This window comes from Antechinus flavipes, chromosome 2 (genome assembly GCF_016432865.1).
Source record: "Antechinus flavipes isolate AdamAnt ecotype Samford, QLD, Australia chromosome 2, AdamAnt_v2, whole genome shotgun sequence".
NCBI lineage: Eukaryota > Metazoa > Chordata > Mammalia > Dasyuromorphia > Dasyuridae > Antechinus > Antechinus flavipes.
Window position 1 is genome coordinate 634,961,874 of NC_067399.1, and position 20,099 is coordinate 634,981,972.

Genomic DNA, 20,099 nt, shown 5'->3' on the forward strand with positions numbered 1-20,099 from the left:
AATTTGTTAAAAGGAACATAAAAACAAACATGCACACATTGCACAGTTTTCATAAAGGTCTATTTCATTATTGGTGGGTAGCGCCATTTAACAGTTAAATACATTTAAATAATGTATAGGTGACTGCACTACTGCAGCATTGGTAACTAGATAGATAACCAATTTAACTATAAACCAACAAGTAACTGTCTAAATATTGAAAATACAGCTCTTGTTTGGATCATCCCTTGTTTAGATCATCCCTCTTAGAAAAAAAAAAAGCCTGCTGGTCACATTGGAAATATATTTTAAGGCCAAATCTTCTGCTAGCTATCCCTTCCCCACAGGTTTCTTCGATTGTACTAAGCCTCCAATTCCAAGGCAAGCCCAAGTTTGTGACCTCCAGCATTGATGCTCTTCCCATCCACCAGGGCAGACAGCGTAAGCTTCACACCTGCAAGGACATTAACAGAGACATGACACCTCCTATACCACTTTCTCCCTCCTGACATTCCACTTCAGCTTCCTTCTGTAGTTCTCATTTAGCGGAGACAGATATTCATGTAAGCCACCAGAGGGCGATGCAGAGTGCTGCATCGTGAGGGAAGACGTGTATGATCTCTGCTGTTTAACAAAAACCAGCCCTGTGCTTAAGGAGGGGAAGGCAGGAAGGGAATAAAACACAGGTCAGAGTACACAGTGGCTTCAGGAAGGAAAGCACATCTAGAGATCCAAGGCCATAGTATGAAGCTTTAAAAGCCTTCTAGTAAGTGAGGGATCATCTGAGAGGCAAAGGTGAAAGCCAAGTGTCCTCCAGGGAACAGGAGATAGGAGGCCAAATGTAGAGAGTCACTAATAGAATGGCTTGGCAAGAACACAAGAGTATGTGGAGTAAGCCAGGAACAGCAGGCTGGAGTAAAAAACTGAAAGGTTTTAAGTACTATGATCAGACTTGTACTTAAGGGAAATTACTTTGGTAACTGCATAGAGAATGAACCAAAGAGAGGAGAGATGAGAAGACAGGAACCTAATGAAGATGCTGTGAAAACCATTCTGCAAGGATGAATACAGCGAGGCTTAGAGAGACTTACATGAACTGATGGTAAGTGAAATGAGCAGAACCAGGAGATCATTATACACTTCGACAACGATATTGTATGAGGATGTATTCTGATGGAAGTGGATTTCTTTGACAAAGAGACCTGAGTTTCAATTGATAAATGATGGACAGAAGCAGCTACACCCAAAGAAAGAACACTGGGAAACGAATGTGAACTATTTGCATTTTTGTTTTTCTTTCCGGGTTGTTTTTACCTTCTGAATCCAATTCTCTCTGTGCAACAAGAGAACTGTTCAGTTCTGCACACATATATTGTATCTAGGATATACTGCAACATATCTAACATATATAGGACTGCTTGCCATCTAGGGGAGGGGGTGGAGGGAGGGAGGGGAAAAATTGGAACAGAAATGAGTGCAAGGGATAATGTAAAAAAATTACCCTGGCATGGATTCTGTCAATATAAAGTTATTATTAAATAAAATAAAATAAAAAGAAAACCATCCTGTAAGAAGTGACACGAACCTAAATTAGGCTGGTAGCCATAAAAAGAATAGAAAGAATGGATATGAAAGATCTGATGGTGACAGAATACACAATTCTTCTCAAAAGGAAGAAGGCTTTAGAACAACCTTAAGATTGAAACTTAGGTAGTGGAAGTAAGGAAGCCAGGAAGGGGAGGTGGTATTCCAAGAGCAAAATAAAGGAGTGGTTTGGGACATAATAAAATTTGAGATACCCAGGGGACATCAGTTCAGTTATCTGGCATCATTAAATACTGCTGAAGGCTATCTAGATTCATCTACATAAAGTAAGCCCATAGAAAGTGACCAAGGTAGAGCTGTGAGGGACAGCTATAAGCTATAAATGGAAGGATATAGATGAGTATGAGGAGAGATGAAACTAGAAGAGACCCACATTACAGAAACTCAGCAAGAGAATCAACAGAGGCTAGAAAAAGTCAACACAGCTAAGGATTGGGAAGAAGTCATCAGATTTTACATCAAAGTTATAACTTATAGCTTTGGTTACAGTTTCAGTTGAATGATGAGGTCATGGAGCAGTTTGCAAGAATTCAAGTGAGTTGAAGTGGAGCTAAGTTAGCTTTTTCTAGAACTTTTGGCTGAAAGGAAACATACAGGATGAAAACTTGAAAACTTGGCAAAGTCAAATAATGGCTTTTTAAAAGCCTAGGTGACCTCTTAATGTATACAGCCAGCAAAAAAGAGTCACTACATACAGATTTCAAGGGGTTCACTTAAGAGAAAATGAGGAGTCACCTCTTAAAACTTTAATGATGTGGGAAATTTTGAGATGAAGAATGAAGACGGCATTCATTATGACTAGCCTCCATTTTCTCAGCAAATCTACTGAAAGAGAGAGGAAGGGCAAAAAAGGCTTGCACAGTGTTTTGGAAAAGCAGCCATGGGGAGTATAGTAAGGAACCAATTATTTAAGTATTAGGGAAAAAAAAAACAATCTGGTAGTAATAAGAGCAAAACTGATATCAGGTAAAAATTTTACTGGATCCATTTAGTAAAGATATTTTAATTCCTCCAATGTCAATGAGCAGGCAGCCAAATAAATATAAATAGGAATAATCCAGAATAAGGGCTTGGGAAAGCAAAAATGGCATTAAGGATAAGAAGAGATTTGAAAGAATGACAGTGTGTAGCTGAATGGGCTGAGTATAGGGGTAAGGCTGCAAAGAAAGCGAGACCACAGTAAAAGTAAGACCAGTTAAGAAACTATAGGAGTTGCTGTGGCCAAAAAATACACCTACTACAGCTAACCTGGTGTACTTTATTCATAATTCAGACTTAAGTTGGTAAAAAAAATGCATCAAACATGGTGAAGATACAAAAACACCAGAACAGTGTGCTATTAAGATTGCTAAAACAGTCTATATAAAGCAAGATCTATAAACTTATCACTAAAATTTATCAAATAAGAAAACTTACCAGGCCTCAGGGTCTGAGTATAACCCACACCAATTAAACTAGAATTGTTGACTTTTGCCTAGAGAGGGGAAAAAAAACCAGGCATGAGTTTGTTTTCCCCTTTTATAAGGTCTCCAAATGTGTGTTAAGCCAAATTTAACAAAAGCAGTTCTCGATGATTCAGACCAAAGCAGGCTGGCTTTACAAGTACTTAGTTCAACAGACTATAACTGCTCCATTTACCCATCCACAAGTGTGTCCCAGGATAAAAGTTTGCCCAAATGCATTTGATTTTTCTACGCAATTATAGAATCTTTACTAGAGAACATTAGAAACTGAGCCTGCCCTTTCTCCACCTAAAAACAAATTAAGTCAAGCCCTACCAGAAAACTGAATACAAAAATCGAGCCCTGATATAAGCATATACATCTAAAAAAGTAAAATTTTACTAGGCCAATAAGCACTTTAAAAATCTTTTCTTAATTGGGTGTGTGGACCACCTCAGTTTTTAACTACCGTGGGAATCCGAACTACAGAAAAGCTGAAGAGACCATCACCCACCCTCAGGAGTCTCTCCAAGGAGCTTGAATTATATACTACATACTTAAGATTTATCCAAGCTAAGTTTCTGGAAATATCAAAATGTTCGATTTGATATGTCATGGTGGCTTGAGCAAAAGTACTACAGCATTTGACCAAGCTGTCTTAGGCAAATACTAATGTCTCTCCTGCTATATAATGGAGAATATAGTGGCAAATAATATTTTCTATTTAGAGGAATAGTAAGACATCAAGTATGCTATGAACTAAAAAACATACACTATTCATTCTAGAAAATGATTAATTTCCTTTTCCTAAAGTCCAAGTTACTAGAGTAGATTGTGTAAAATAAGATCAGCTAAAATTTGACTAAAGTATACTACTACTCATTGTCATGGGATAATTTTATGTAGCAGAAATTATTCATTTAGATGACCATTAACTATTTTACTCCTAAGGCAATAACATTCCCTGATGAATTCCATTCAACGAAAGGCATCTGTTTGCTGTTGGAGCTTCTCAGTCACAATCATTCACAGATACACCCCAACACAAGATTCATAGCTACTGCTAGTATTATAATTGATAATATAAATGAATATTCTTTATTATTACAATAAGCTTGGTTATTACTTTAGCTACATTATAAAAACGCTACCCATGAAAACTAATGTTGTCTCTATGAAAAAATAAATGATGAATTCAAAGTAAACTTTTGGAACACAATTGGTTTTTAACTTCACAGTTCTGTATACTATAGTTAAGATTTTTAATTTAGGTTTTTGATTATTTGTTTGAAATTATCATTCTAATTGATAATTCCAATAGCCCCCCCCTCTCCCCACCAAATCCCGAATCTAGATGTGATCCCATAACATTACTTACAGAAATGGAAGCAGTTTCATCCAATTGATATTTGGCTGCAATTCCAAAACGAGTGCAGTTGGTGCCTGATGTCCAAGCTAAGTTTACAGAAGTATCAAGATCTTCACATACTTTCTGATAAATTGAACCTCCAAATTCTGTTCCATCATTGCTGCAAAATTATTTTCACGTTATTTAACATTTTGAAGGGATACCATTCAGTTATCACCCCAATCCAAAGAATGTACATTTTAAGCATCTCAGACAATTGATATAACCATTTTAAAACTATAAAACTTATCTCTGGATAATACACAACTAATAAATTTTTCATGTGACTTAACAAGAGTTGAGTTCTTTATTCCCCAATTCGATTCCTTCTTTGATCCTTTCTCCAATAGCTAAATAAAAGTTTAGAATTTTTGTCTTCCTCAGTTTTTCTCAGCAGCCTCAAATAATTTTGTCTTTATTATTATTATTATCATCATTGCCCTTTATCTATGGAACTAACCTTATAGTCATGGTATGTTTTTAGATTCATCCTGTTCCCTGCCCATGCTTCTATCTTCTGCACATCTTTTAAAAACCTTACTTGGTGAATGAGATCTTTGTAATATTTTTCCTCGTAGCCTAAAAATCCCCCTATACCTCCTGTCTAATGCTACATTCTATCTCCTCTGGCATTTAGTTTGATGGAAATATTCAGGAAGGTTTTCTGTCTCCTTAACAGCTTGATTAGATGTACATGATTCTAGGGCAATTTATTTTGCCAGTCCTTGTTAGGTGTATTGGAGCTAGTCAAGAAACCTTTATTGGTATGTTTTAAAGTTCAAATTCTGTTCTCAGAAACTCAACTTGTCTTGAGTATTTCAACTTCTCAAATTTGCTTTTTCATAAGCCCTTTCCTCTAAAGAATCAGCAAAAATGATAAAAAAAACAAACACTGCTATGCTCCCCAAGTGTTTGATTCTTTGCCCAAAAAAACACTAAGCTTTTGCAATGGCTTCTCTAGCACTATTATTGGTGGCCACAAGAACCAAACGTGGGTAGCAGTCATTAGGTATGACATAGTAGAAAAGTTCTGTACCATATCCTGAAGAAATCCCAGAAAATAACAGCAGACTCTCCTACTGTCATTGTGTTATTAAGGTCTGCATTTTCCCATCACTTGGAAATACAAATAGATTTCAGTAAAATAAAAGAAAGCAGGCTGACAGAATACAGAATCACCACCACTTCAGATGAAATGCACATTTGTTCTTTCAGCACCAAGAGACTGAATTTAGATTTCTGTCCTGCCTTTGTTTATATTAAAACCCAACCAGAAGATCACCTTACTTTATGTAGATCTATTAGAAATGGCAAATGATGAAAAAGACAAGTAGAATAGAAAGAGACCTTATTTTTATTTTGTCTTGGTTTTTTTTTTAAGGATAGAAATAAACAGGGGTCGACTTCCAAATGAGAAAATGCCATCTAACAATATAAGTCAGCACCTTCTCGTATATGTCCTCCAGCATTCAGACATTATTACATAACTTGTTATGGGTCCCCATATGTGTGTATGTATCAGAGACTGGACTTGATTCTAGCTCCCAGCTCTGTCTGCATACCATTTTTTTAAAAAGATGTATGAACACAAGACCCTAAAGAAATACTTACACATTAGTATGCAGTTGGAAGTCTCCAGTCCTGTAACCCACTGCAAAGTTATTCCTTGTTAACTTTGACTTGGCACTATCAAAGGTCATCTGGTAGCCAGCAAGCCAGCCTTCATAACCAAAAACGGCTGACCCATGAATGGCAGGTCCAGCAAAATCAAAATCAATGTCACAGCCAAGGTTTATACATTCCCGTTTGTAAGCAGACTTTATTTTACCACTTTTCTTTCTGTAATAAGAACAGATTCAAGATTTATTTTACTGCAAACTTTCACGTATGTAATCAAACACTATTATTAGAAACCTGAAAAAAGGACCAAAAAATGTAGTTTTAATTTGAAATATAATTGATAAATGAAAAGATAAGCTGAATATTCATATTATAATCAAATTCAATGAAGGGGGACAGAACAAAAGAGGCCCCTTACTTCTAGGAGACTGAGGGTTAAGTCAATCAAGCATTTATTAAATGCCTATTGTGTTCCAGAAACAATACAAATTGCTAAAAGCAAAGTATAGTCTCTGACCTCAAGTATTTTTCCCCCCTGAGGCAATTGAGGTTAAGTGACTTGCTCAGGGTCACACAGCTAGAAAGTATTAAGTGTTTGAGACCACATTTGAACTCAAGTCCTCCTGACTTCAGGGCTGGTGCTCTATCCACTGCACCACCTAGCTGTCCCCCCAAGGAGCGCATAAATTAAAGTTTTTAAAATAATAATAATGGATTAAGAAGACATTTTTTAAAAGTACAGGTAATAAAAGGCACACAAAAGCCTTTTTTGTAAAGTTTATACAAAATTAGCATCAAACTGAAAATAAAGCAAATACTCTATCTGGCCAGTGATACTGAATAATAACAGCAACACTGGCTTTCCATTATAGCAAATATGCAACTTATCATGAATTTAAAGTGCATTTTTAATATGATACTATTTTTAATTTTAAAAATAAGAAAACACACATGGTTACCCTGTGTTTGGTGAGAAGGTAGTATCAAATGTCAGCTTCAAACCTTGGCAAATCTATTTTGAGGGGAGAAAAGGAAAGAATTCAGTTTCATTTGATTTTGCAAATAAAGAAAAAATATAACTTAGAAACATTAAATAGATATAAATTGTCCAAGTAGTTACCTGGTCTTCAATTGCGATTTCGGTTCCCAAAGTGTTATCAGTGTTCCATTTTTCTGTGAAAGTCAGACCATACTCACACCATTTATATTTGGTCTCCAAAGTCCCAGAAACTTTACCAGTGTCTGTATTAGATGAACCCGAAGATGTGAATTCCTATTAAAACAGTAAATTTTTTTCATGAACTTTCCATACCTGTACACTGCTTAATTCAAAAATAACAACCAACCTCAAAAGTAAATGCTGAAGAGCTACATCCTCTCAACTACCTCTTTACACTATCAAAGATATGGGCATGAACCTATCTTGTTCTAATCTGCTAAGAAATACTTAAGCTCACAAAGAATTGACATTAACTTTCAAATAACTGACTGCCACTTATTTCTAGAACTTCTAACTTGTTAACTACATGTTATAACAAACATTAATTGTAAAGGAGAATACAATCTAAGCACTTACCCTTTTCAACACATGGTAATTATGCATGTGTATATGTATAAATGTATATTGTATTTGAACATTAAGAGACATAAATGAATATATCATATCAATAGCTAACTCTATATGAGTATATGAAGATCCACATAGATACATAAAGAAGTTTGAGTGCTACTGATAACAAAGAACATTTCTGCTATGGACAATTACTTTTCAAATATAATATCATATAATATGGAATCCAAGTCCTTCTTTTCTGAGCTGCATAACTCTTTTGTTAGGAAATATACTTTCTTGCTATCAAAATTGTTTGTAGATGAAGATACTCCTGTGTCTTCATTTGTAAAGTGAGTGAAAGGAGAAGATAGACTAAATGACATTTAGGAATCTAAAGTCTATCCTTGTAGCTTTCTCTGGTATTCAGTTATTCTATTACCTTCTCATATTCAGAATGGTGGACTCAGACTTCTCTATATAGTTTTAAACATCCACTAACTATAAAAGCATTTGTTCACTTGTAGATACAATTAAAAAATCTATGTTTCTCCATATAACCAAAAAAAATTCATGTTTTAAAACTAATTCTTCCAGCAATACCATGCAGCTATAAAATCTCATAAATACCAAATCTCTCTAATTAAAGATCACACAAAGAGTAACAGACTCATGATCAATGTGAACAGACAGCAGCATATTATCAATAACAAATTATACACAAGAAAAAGCATCAAAAGAGATGTATGGTCCCAAAATCAAGATTGGCTGTAGTCATGTAGCAAGTGAAAGATAAAAGATGAGCAGCTTAAATATCAAGAGACCCCTAAAAAGCCTCTTGGCAGAGGATCTATGAAAGGACTGAACAATAATGAATGAGATGAATGGATGAAATACACATTAGTCAGATCAAGAGTCAATGTACAATGAAAAAACAAGCCTTATGAATTGGTTTTTACATTATGACTAAAAAAAGTTAATTTATTTTATCTTAATGGATGGGAACAATGGTTTACATAATTTAAAATCGCACCAGAAAAAATTTCTACTTGGTTTATCATATTGATATTCCTTAATAGTCTTTAGTTTGGACACTGACTAAAATGAAGCACCAATTCAATGAACTGACAGGCATATTTAAGTGCCTACTACATACAAGATGCTGTGCAAGATGTTATGATTTCTTGAAATTTTTCACACTGTTCCTGTCCTTGAGGAACTCAAAATTCTACAGCAGATGAGTGAGATGTACACAAGAGAAAAAAATACATTAAAATATAAAGTAAAAGGAATGATAGTTACAATGGAAAAAAAAAAAAAAAAAACTCGTTCTAGAAATGAGGAGAGAATACTTTCTCCTTACATGGAAGATGAACCTCCCGAGATGAACCTTGAAGGAAGATTCTGAGAGGCTCAAAGGGTACATTCCAGGAATGGGGAAAAGGCCTGTGATAATGGACAGAGGGAGGTATAAAACAGTAGTATAGTTTATGTGATACACAAAGTTTATGAAATGGTGCGTTGTCAAGAAAGGCTGAAAAAGTAGACTGGAGTCAGGCTGTGGAATGCCTTAAAAGGCAGACTAAAGAGATAATGCATTACTGAGGGAGTAGGTGTACAGAATATGGCAAATACTGTTAGATATGGTCAATGTATTGGCTGGTTTTGCTGAAAGGCTTTTACTCCTTTTCTTTCTTTTTTAATCTTTCTTATAAGAAAAGGTCTCCTAAGTGAGGGAGGAGAGAATATTTGGAAATGAATGTGATATAAAAACAGAATCAAAGTATCTTTTTTTTTTTAAAGAAAAAGAAAGAAATATGCCAAGTTGAGGAATTTGTAATTATCTTAGAGACAACAGGGTTGTTACAGATTATTTTTGAATAAGGGAGTGATACATATAGTCAGTCAGCATGACAAGTGACAATTGAGCCCTAGAGTGAGAAAACACCTGGGTTCAAATTTCCCTTTCTGCCATTTCTAATTGTGCGGCTAAATGTAAATCAATCATTATAATCTTTGTTTCCTCACCTGTAAAATGAAAGTGATAATACTGTGGTAGCCTCATGAGGATCCAACAAGATAAAACATAGAAAGCACTTTGTAAGCTGTAGGAATATAAATGTTAGCTACTATTTTACTTCTATAACCTCAGCCTTATGGAAATTACTTTATCAACTGTGAAAAATAGACTGGAAGAGAAACAGAAGTCAGATTAAAAACTCAGAAGATTCAGCCTAAAAACTAAAAGGTTAAACCGCTGTAGGGACTGGGAGTGGAGAGGAGGTGGATCCTGATAAGATTAAACTTATTCTGTATCATTTTTTATTGATTTTGTCCTGTGATTACTTAAATTATGATTCATAGTTTCTGAACTCAGTTCAGAATTCAGCTGGTCAGTAAAGGGTCAAGTCCAGAAATCCATTTCTGTCGTTACTGTTCTATTCTTGTCTCAAAGAGTTTTGTTATCCTAGGTCAATACAAGTAGACACAAGAAAGTCAGCAATCTTTGATCGTTCTCTTTTCCTTCCATCTTCACTCATCTAAGTCTTTGTTTAATTCTATTTCCACATCTTAGGTATTGTCACAAGTGAAATTAAATTTATTTACAAGATGTCATACCTATTAGAGAGATTGATGGCAGCTTATTTTGTAGCCAGTAACCTTTTGTAAAAGGACAACACCTCTTTTTTGGTTTGGGAGAGCAAACTTTAGAGGATATCATGGGATCGAGGGCATCATGACTCGTTACATAGCTAGAGGTGTGAGGGACAATATGGTTGGCTAGAAGTGAGGAATGTGGGACTGGCAGCAAACCCCTCCTATGACTAAAAAATATGCATCATTTGAGTCTACCTGGGCAAATCCTATTTGCCTCGTTCCTCAAAAAATGGAACATGCTAGAAGAAAATGGCAAAACAATTCAATATCTTTGTCAAGAAAACCCCATGGATGGGTCCACAGGGACACAAAGCATCTCACATGACTAAACAACAAAATGTGACAAAGCAAACAGAAACAAAAAGCTTATATATTCCACTAAGAAAGCACATACAGAATTAAATACAAGATAGTCTCACTAGAAAAAGAACACAGCAACTGGAAGGGATAATCAATTAACAAATATTTATTAAGTACATATTAAAGCACTCTGCTAGGCATTGGGACATATAAAGGAAGTGAATAAAATATTCCCTGAAGGGAAACTCTCATAATAGAGGTGCCACCTGAGCTAGCTCTCTAAGAAATATAATGATTCTGAGACAAAAAATACTTTACAAATATTATCTCACTTTATCCTAACAGTCCTGGGAATTAGGTGGTTTTATTGTCCCCATTTTTAAACATGAGGAAATTGAGGCAAGCAGAAGTTAAGTGACTTGCCCAGAAATTTTCTCTGATGCCATTTTAAATTATGTATACCATTCTTCCCATCCACTAAGATGTATGTATCAGAGGCAGTTTGAAGTCAGGTCTTCCTGAATCCATTTCCATTTTTACCCACTGTGCCCCTTGACTGCCTCAAAAATGCAGGAGTACATTCCAGGCTAGGAATAAAGCTTTTGCAAATGCAGAGTTGGGATATGCTGAGTTCAAGGAATACAATAGTCTCTGGCAAGAATGGACTATATATATAAAAAGTCATGTGAAAGGAGGTAGGGAAGGTAGGATGGAGACGATCATGGATGGTGTCTATTATCTTGGGGGCAATGGGAAGTTGCTGAATGTTTTCTGAGTGGAGAACTTGATATAGCCAATTGTTTGGTGTCAGAGGAATCTTACATGGTAGTTGTGTGGAAAGGAAGAAAACCTAACAAAGGAACTATTGGTATGGTCTCAGACATTTAACACTTCCTAGCTATGTAACCTTAGACAAATCACTTAAACCCAACTGCTTTCCCCTCTTTCCCCCCCAAAAAAGGAGCTGTCTGTTAGGAGGGCCTGATGCAGGGGGGCAGAGGAGAGGATGCTATTAGTGGATGGGGAGTTCTAGGTTGGGAATTCAAGAACTCGAATTCAATACTGACAATCTGAGAATAGCTCTGGGCCTCCCCAATCAAGTGAGGAGTTGGACTAGATGATGCCCAAATCAACTCCAAATTGATGAAATCAAGTTATAAAAGTATAATTTATAATATTTGGCAACAGACCAGATATAGGGATGAGGGAGAGAGAAAAGTCAAGGATGACTTCAAAGTTACAAACCTAAGTAACTGGAAGGAAGAAAGGCCCCTCAACAGTTTGATCTCATAAAACCAGCTACAATCCAGAGGCCTGATGATGAATAATGCTATTCCTCTTCCTAACAGAGGTGATAGATTCAAAGAGCAGAGGGAAACATATTTTTGGACAAAATCAATATGGGAATGTTTTCTTTGACAAAACACGTTACAAAGTTTTGTTGTTATTTTCCCCCCCAAATAAATGGGAGAATCAGGAGCTAGGAAGGAAGGAAAGGTGAGAGGGAGAGGAGCATTAATCAACACAGTCAAGCAGGGCAGCTTTGAAAACTACATGTTGAATTTATTCTACAGTGCTCCAAATCTCTGTTCAGTTTTGAGCTTCAATGGCAATATACTTTAAATGAAAACCATATTGTCAATAATGTCAAACAGTGTCAAAATTTCAATAATCCCCCAATAATCTGTTTATATACAGAAACTCATTGTAGTTCAGAGTAAGTTTTTTAAATGACCAAATAGCAAAATCTGAAAGTATGAGATTTTAATTTTGGAGTAAAGAAAAGAGGTATATTTGCAACATGTAGCATAGATGAGAAATGGAGCTGCAGAGAGATTAGGCCTAGAGATTTTGATCTGGGAGTCATCTGCACAAGTGATAACCAAACAAATGGCAGTAGAGAAGATCTTGAAGGTAAAGATTCAGGCTTCAAAACAGTCATGGGGGATTACCCATCCAGGGAGAAGAGGAAGATGATTTGGCAAAGAATAAGCAGCAGCCAGACAGGAGTGACGTCTCATAGGAACCAAGATAGGAAATAATATCTAGGAGTAGTAGTCAATAGATAACAGAAAAACCAAGAAAACAGCACTGAGAAAAAGGCCAGGTGATTTAGCAGCTGAAATGGCTAATGATCTTTGAGAGCATGATTGGTATGGTGGGAATGTCAGAAACAAGACTATAAGGATTGTGGTGCTGAGGAAGTTAAGGCAGACAGGAGTTTGGCAAGGGTGACAGGAGGTTCATTTGGAAAATTCCAAACTTAGTACTTTATTGACGCCTAGCTGTCCCTGCCTTGCACACAGCCAAAGCTTGCTACTTTGCTGAACTGTTGGAAAGTATGTTTTCAAATAAAATCCTTAAACTATAACTCCTTCACAGGATCCTAGATTTAAAGCTGGAAGGGAATTTTAAAACTGTCTAACCCAACCACTTTCATTTTTACAGGTGAGGAAACCAAGGTTCAGGGAAGTTAGGTGACTAATGCATGATCATAGAGCTACTGTCAGAGGGAGGACTTGACCAAGGCACTCTCTCCACTATACACCATACTCTCCCTCTGCCTTAGAGTGATTTAAATCAGAGGTGTTCTGCCATCTGGGGGAGAGGGTGGGGAGAAAAAGGGGGAAAATTGGAACATAAGGTTTTGCAATTGTCAATGCTGAAAAAATTACCCATGCATATATCTTGTAAATAAAAAGCTATAATAAAATAAATCAAGGTGTTAAAAACCCGGCCCTATAGCAGCCCCCAACATTCTCTAGTATGACCCAAACCAGATTAAAAAGCAACTGGGAACTGTTAACAAAATAAACAAAAACAATAAAACAGAGGCAGCATTACATTATAGAAAGCAATCAATATACAACAGCTGTGCTCTTTAATGTGCTGTGTGACACCATTGATTTTAATTGCAGATAAGAATTTCAATCTATCCCATCTCTCAGACCAGTTTAGGGCACTTTAAAGTGAACAGGCATTTCAGCAATTCTCTCCCTCACCCTCCCCCACAAAAGATAAATTCAGGGTAAATTCAAATTTGGAATTGGGTAGGCAGGGAGGTCAGGAATTCTTAGTCCCCGGAGTCCAAATCACCCAGTCAGCTCTCAAAGCACCAGAAGAATTTCAAAGCTCCAAGAAACCACCAAGGATCCACAAGCTTCTCTTCTTCCAATCCATTAGGTCTCCTCCCAAAGCATTTTTTTTAGTCAAGTAACCCAGAGAGAAACAAGGGAGTAAGCCAGTGACTCATCCATAGTCCAACAAAAGGTACAATAAGATAACCAAAAGCAAATACTTCCTCTAAGCTCCCAGCCCCACAGTTCCTCAAAGTCATCCAACCAGCACAAGAGGTGCTCATACCAGCCCTCAGAAAGCTTTTTCCTCCCTAGAACACTACTTTTTTTTTTTTTTACTTACCATTGTACATACTACCCTAGATCCCAATAACTCACACAAACCCAGGCCCTTCCAGCCCACTTTCTTTACACACAAGAAGTGACTTTTACAGCTTCATACATGTACTTACTGTTTCTACCACTAGCTTAAGGCCGTCATCTGTTGGGAAGGGAGAGGTCTCCTATGAAACGGCATGTCTAGTTTGGCAAACAAATTTGTCCTTAAGCTGTGGGCTGCCAAGTGAGGACACTTTCTATAGAAAAGAAGATCCCTGATGCAGCTGAAGGTCAGACAAGAAGGTGGCCAGGGTTTGAATCAGCTCCCTCCTTTCCTTCCTTCCTTCTTCCTTTCCTTCTTCCGTCTCTCCCTCCCAAGGTCACCTGGCAGAGCCATCCTTCCTACTTCACAGGATTTTCTCGAGAAAAGCAATTTTAGCCACTTGCCAATATCAGAATAATTAGAACCAAAATCCTATAATAAGTCTACCTTCCATGACACCACCTGGATCACAGGACCTACAATCAGAAAGGACCTTACACATGCAGCACTCAAGGCAAGGCTCTCATGTTATGGTTCTGCAAAGTGAGGCCCTGAGAGGTTAAATTATTTTCTCAAGGTCAAATAGGAAGGCAAGAATTTCAACCCAGGTCCTACACTTTCCACTACTCTGAACTACTTCATCATCAAGCAGCAAACAGAAGTCACTCACTCCAGGTCTGGCCCAATTATCTACCTCTGGGAAACCAAATGATAGTTGTACATCCAGTACTTCTACTTGGCTACCATATCAAGATTATCAACATTGTGCTTAATTGGCCATATGGCTCACACAAAATGTCATATGCTGAGGATGGTCCTTGGACTCTTGCGATCAAAGCAAAAAGTTAAATTTGTTAGAAATCAGACAGAAAGCAAGAACTAGCTAAAGAAAAAAATTCCCCTTTTTAGTTTTACAAATTAAAAAACCTTTATTCTATTACTCACATTGTTCCTTTAAAAAAGTTATTATCAATCAAACCAGATCCTTAATCCACCGAAATGCAAATTTCTGAAAATTCATTAAATCTCCCCAGACTAGTGTCCAAGCAAGGCTTTCCCATACACATATCAAAAAGTAGCCCACTAATTGAAGTATTTATTGGGCATCTACTTGCCCAACAATGAGGAGGAAGGGAAGGGGAACATAACAAGTTAAGTAGTTTGTAACACAATCTCTACCCTCTAGGAGCTTATGATTTTACTGGGACAACATGATTTTTAAAGTACTAGAGGTCTTTAGATATATGGCAACGAAATGGCAAAAGTCCAACTGTGTAAATTAGAAATCATGTCCAATCTGAAGAAAAATTGAGCAAAGAAAACATGCCTGCCTCTTCTTTGATGGGAAATAAAAATTTAGATGGATCATACTTATATTTAGTCAGAAGTACATTTTAGGGTTAAAGTATCATGTAAAGGTATATCAACAATTAGATTACGTAATAAACACTTACCACTCCACTGCAAGACTTTGTTTTCACATCCAGTTTCACCAAACCAAAACCTTAATAAGTATGAAAAAAAAAAAATCACAAAACTATTCTAGTCTGTATAAAATAATTTCAATTACAGATTCACCTTTGAAATTACGAATCATACACCTAACAAAGTTAACAGTTAAAACAACTAAAATCAAAGAGTTCATATTCCATAGGAACTTAAATGTCTGCTGGAATACTTAACATTTCATTAATTGGACTGGATGAGAGGAATTGATAAAGAATTCCTCAAAAAGCCTGAGGGCTCATTATAATGTTTCAGTGACCCTAGATTATCCAAGGCTTTGTCAGCAGAGTACAAGCTCTAATAGTCCTATCAAACTGGAAAGACTATGAATTCAGGCTTCTTACACACTTAAGAGATCTTGCTCAACGAGGACCAGCCAAGCAGATTTGTAGAGATTCCTTATCATGTTAACCGCCTAGGATTAACTCTTCTAGTCTCAGTCACTCACATACCATCTATCTCGTAAGTTATGAATAGGTTGCCATTTGTGAAAGGAGTACTCACACCAATTATACAAGCTTGAAGTACTAAAGGAATAGAACACTTTTCAGCAAGACTAATGTTTTTCTACAGCATTGGCATAAAAGTGTTTTTTCACCAGTTTAGTTTTTTACGTATAAAAAAAAACCATAACTGAACTATACCTTGGGGTAGATTATAGTTTATGATAAGTAAAGATAACCATTCTACACCCATTATTTTGCTTAATACCAGGGGAATCATGACTTTTCAAAAAAAAATTTCAAAAACATTTTACTTCAGTGAAAGGGGACTTCAGTTACCAACTTCCCTAAAGTCGAATAATAAGATTTCACACATTTTATAATCTGATCTATAAAATCAGGACTGACCTAAAAATGAAGGAAAAAAATCGCAAATTTGTGCTTGAAGGTAAAAAAAAAATAACAACACACATATTGCCTTGTTTTTAATTTGAAGGTCTGAAGGAAAGTTGCTATTAATAGATACTTCATAACAGAGATGGAAAAATAACCTTAAGTTGTTCGAATTCTGAAGATCATTAAGTATTTACATTGTCCTCTCCCCTCCCCCCATTTTTAAAGTATAGATATATCGGAATTTGTTTTAAATTAAATTCTTACCAAATCCTTTGTTGAAAATATCTCTGGCAGCTTTGCCAAGGTCAGCATATGATGGAGGAATACACATTGCTGATAGGAAAAACAACATTATTAGTACTCTCCTTCCTTCCACTCAGTACCTATACAAAATATACAACTGCAGACAATGGTTACCTCTCTACAGGCTCCTGAAAATTCATTCATTAATTCCACTACAATTTAGTTTTGGGGGCTTTTTCCTCCCCAAATAAACATATTTCAAATTTTTAAAATCCTAATTGAATACTAGGGCTGCTCACTGTTCTCAAATGACACCTTATTTCCAAATAAAGGGATTTGAGGTAGCTACCAAAGAAGTTGAAAATTTCTCATTATGGATATGCACATTTCTAAATTTAGTGTAGATTTACTGTATTTTCCTACACGAAACATTCAGATAATTACATCTACAAGAGAGTATTTGTGCACTGCTACAAAGCTGAAGCAAGGTTTGTGCATGGATTTAACAAAATAATAATGAATAAATCTTAACAAGTTTATCCAACGCCCTTACCTGCCTTAGTATCTTCACTTAGGTCAAAACCAAGGGGAGAGAAGGCACACGGATGTCAGGAAGAATAGATGGCCCAGGACTCGTGGCCCAGCTCGGTTGCACTTGCCAGAGCAAAGGTGACCCCCTCTACACGAGGCACTCAGTCCCACACCCCGCCTCCAGACCTGCCCATTCATTCATTCATTCATTCCACTGGCCACTCCCACGTCCTTCCTCGGACATCAAATGACCTTGCTCTCTCCCAACGGGACTTTCAGTTCCTTCCAGAAAAATCCATTGTCCATCACTAGTCCACCCCACTCTTGACTGTTTCACGCCCATTTAAGTTGTATCCAGCCTCCCTCTCTCCCTTCGTTAGGAGAGGTTTGGCGCTACCTGACAAAGCCCAGAGCCTCCGGGAACCTGGTTCATCCCGGCCCTGCCTGAGTCCCCAGCCCTGCCCCTGCACCCCGGGTAGGCCCAGGGCGATATGAGAGCCGCTTCCGGGTCCCCTAGCTCGCCCCGCACCGTGGGGGCCGGCTGTCAGTGTGGATCCCTTACGAGAGCTAGCGGGGCAAAATGCACCAAGGAGAGCCAATGAGAGGGAAGGTGACTGAGCTCGCCAGCAGAGTCACCATCACCAACTGAGAAGCTCCGCTCCGGGGCCCCGAGGCTCGCCTGCCCCGAAGGGCTTCTCCCCGAGCCCGTCCCAACCCCCAGCACGGCCCCACTTACTCGGACGCTCACATTCTATCACGTACGACATGGCGAGGCCAGGGAAAAGGGTGACCTGCGGGAAAGGACGCGATAAGTACAGTCAGCGCGATCCTGGACAGGCGGGGCGGGGGAGGGAAGGACCACCCCCGAGGCCGGGGCTGAGGCCGCGGGGGGGTGGGCCTCACACCACTCCCGCCTCCCCCCCCCGCCGGGGCCCCGGGGTCGGCGCGGCCATCTTGAAGGGGCTCGGCCCGGGCCCGGCGCCTCCAGAGAGCGCCGGTGGCTGCGGAGGCTGCGGGCCAGGCCGGGCGGGCCTGGGGAGGGGCGGGGCGGCCATACCTGAAAGTCGGGTGAGGGCTGTCCGCGTTCCGCTAGCTGCTCGAGCCTCTCGCCGCACTCAGACTCCGGGGTAGCTGCCGCGGCTGGAGGGCGAAGTGAAGGAGACGCCGCCGGTCCGCTCCCAGGACCCCGCCACGGCCCCCTGCAGCTGCCCGCCGCGCCGGCTCCTAACTACGGCAGCCTTCCCCTCGCTCCGACAGCTGAGAGACCTCCCTCCCGGCCCGAGAACCCGTCGCTCCGGCTTGGCGAAGACCGCCTCTGCGTCTGCTTCCCGGATACCCGGAGGGCGCGGGGACGGCGATCAGGCAGCGCCGAAGGCAGCCCGAGTGCAGAGGGGGCGGGGAACGGCGGCGGCCGCGGCGGCGCGGTGGCCGCGGCGCGAGGGGCGGGGCGGGGCCGAAGCGCGCCTGGGGGGAGGGGAAAGGCGGGGCCGAGGGGGTTTACGGGATGCCAAGGCCCGCCTCCCCTTCCCTCCGCCCCACTGCTGAGTATTCAATCGGCACGTAGGGCAGGTCTCCCTTAGCTAGCTCTTGGGGCGGGGTAGGACCGGTCCTGGCGGGACTCCCCAACCTTTCCGCCGACTGAGCCCAGCCCCTCCCCCCGTGGTCACGTGACGGGAAGCCCGTGCCATCCGCTCTTGAAACCTGAGTTCGAATCCCGCCTCTGGGGCACGTGTGATCCTCGCGTTCCTTTATCCACTGGAGGGTTATTTACATAATAGTTTGTCTCTAAGCTTCAGTGTTTGTGCCCTATGAAACCCAAATTATAACGATCGTGATAATGACGCCTGTATACGGCATTCTTAACGTCGGCAAAGCACACGTGTTAACTCACAACCACCCTGGGAGGTCTGGTGCGAGGACCATAATCCCCATTTTGCCAACAAAGAAACTGAGGCCCTGAGAGCGGAACTGTCTTTCTGCTGGGGGAAGGGAGTGTTTTTTCTGTGAGCCTTGGTGGGGCGGGTCCCCTCCCCACCGCCAACACCTATGAGCCTCCAGAGTCCCCTCCCCACCGATGAGGCAGGGGGCCTCATCCAAATTCGGGGGCTTCGGGGTTGGCCACGTGTTTTGTTTTATTTTGTTCCCAGTCTTAGAGGGGCTTAAGGGCCTCCCAGCTCGCCCTTTGCCCTCTCCAAACTCCCTCCCCCTCCTTCCCCAAGAACAATTAATTATAATAAACTGACAAGCCGCAAGTTTGACCCTCAGACCCATTTTACAGATGTCCATGTCTGAGCCTGCTCGGTTTGGCCCAGAGTCTCCACGCACCCCCTCCAACCCCATCTCCCTTGGAGGCGTCCATCCCAAGCCCTTCCTGAGGCAGCAGCAAGGCTGTAGTTTTTATTAAGATCAAGTGTAAGAATGATGGAGCCCCGGAAGGAGGATGTCGTGGGCCGGGAGCCCTCCTGTCCTGGGCCAGGCCCTGGGGAACCGCTGGCCCGGTGAGGTCGAGATGATAGGCAGGGATGGGCCGGGCCTTGCGAACACACACACACACACAGTAACAGGCAGAACAAGCCAAAAACTTGTGCACACACAGGATAATAGGAAAGAGCAAGCCAAAGACACGCCCTGATGACTTGCCGATGGACATAAACTTGGGCTGCAATCCTAGCTTACCCACTAAAAAAGGATCATACTTTGCACAATTTACCCACCTTCACGGGGCTAATGCTCACAAAATGCTCTGGAGTGCTATATAAATGTGTTACTATTGTTATAATTTTTTTATTTTATTCTCCAATAAATTTCCCACTTCAGTTCTCTAAAATACAACTGATCCTTTTGGCTAAATTCATGCAACTTCTATACTCTTCTCAGTGTCTTTCCTCCTCACAATCTATGTGTGTTTAGAGAATGTAGACTCATTATAACAAGGACTTAAGCTAACAGATGCTGGAAAAAAGACCCAATGTATGATTCCA

At 39.7% G+C, this 20,099-nt stretch overlaps 1 protein-coding gene across 1 annotated transcript; it reads right to left on the minus strand.

The window, feature by feature from the left end:
* Positions 1-179: 179 nt before the first annotated feature.
* On the minus strand, positions 180-18,438 carry VDAC2 (voltage dependent anion channel 2). The gene is made up of 10 exons (XM_051982048.1): positions 18,176-18,438; positions 17,855-17,909; positions 16,609-16,677; positions 15,454-15,503; positions 7,175-7,327; positions 7,014-7,066; positions 6,046-6,273; positions 4,405-4,555; positions 3,001-3,058; positions 180-433 (listed from the first exon to the last, which is right to left on the minus strand). Exons 2-10 carry the CDS (start codon positions 17,883-17,885, stop codon positions 342-344), a joined length of 885 nt encoding a protein of 294 aa, XP_051838008.1. The 5' UTR covers positions 17,886-17,909; positions 18,176-18,438; the 3' UTR covers positions 180-341.
* Positions 18,439-20,099: the final 1,661 nt, after the last annotated feature.

Coding starts and splice junctions, on each gene's coding strand:
- VDAC2 (XM_051982048.1), bottom strand. CDS start 17,885: ATGTCGTACGTGATAGAATGTGAGCGTCCGA. Junction 6,274..7,013: donor ACCTTCTCACCAAACACAGG/GTAACCATGTGT, acceptor TTCTTATTACAG/AAAGAAAAGTGGTAAAATAA. Junction 3,059..4,404: donor ATGAAACTGCTTCCATTTCT/GTAAGTAATGTT, acceptor TCCCCTCTCTAG/GCAAAAGTCAACAATTCTAG.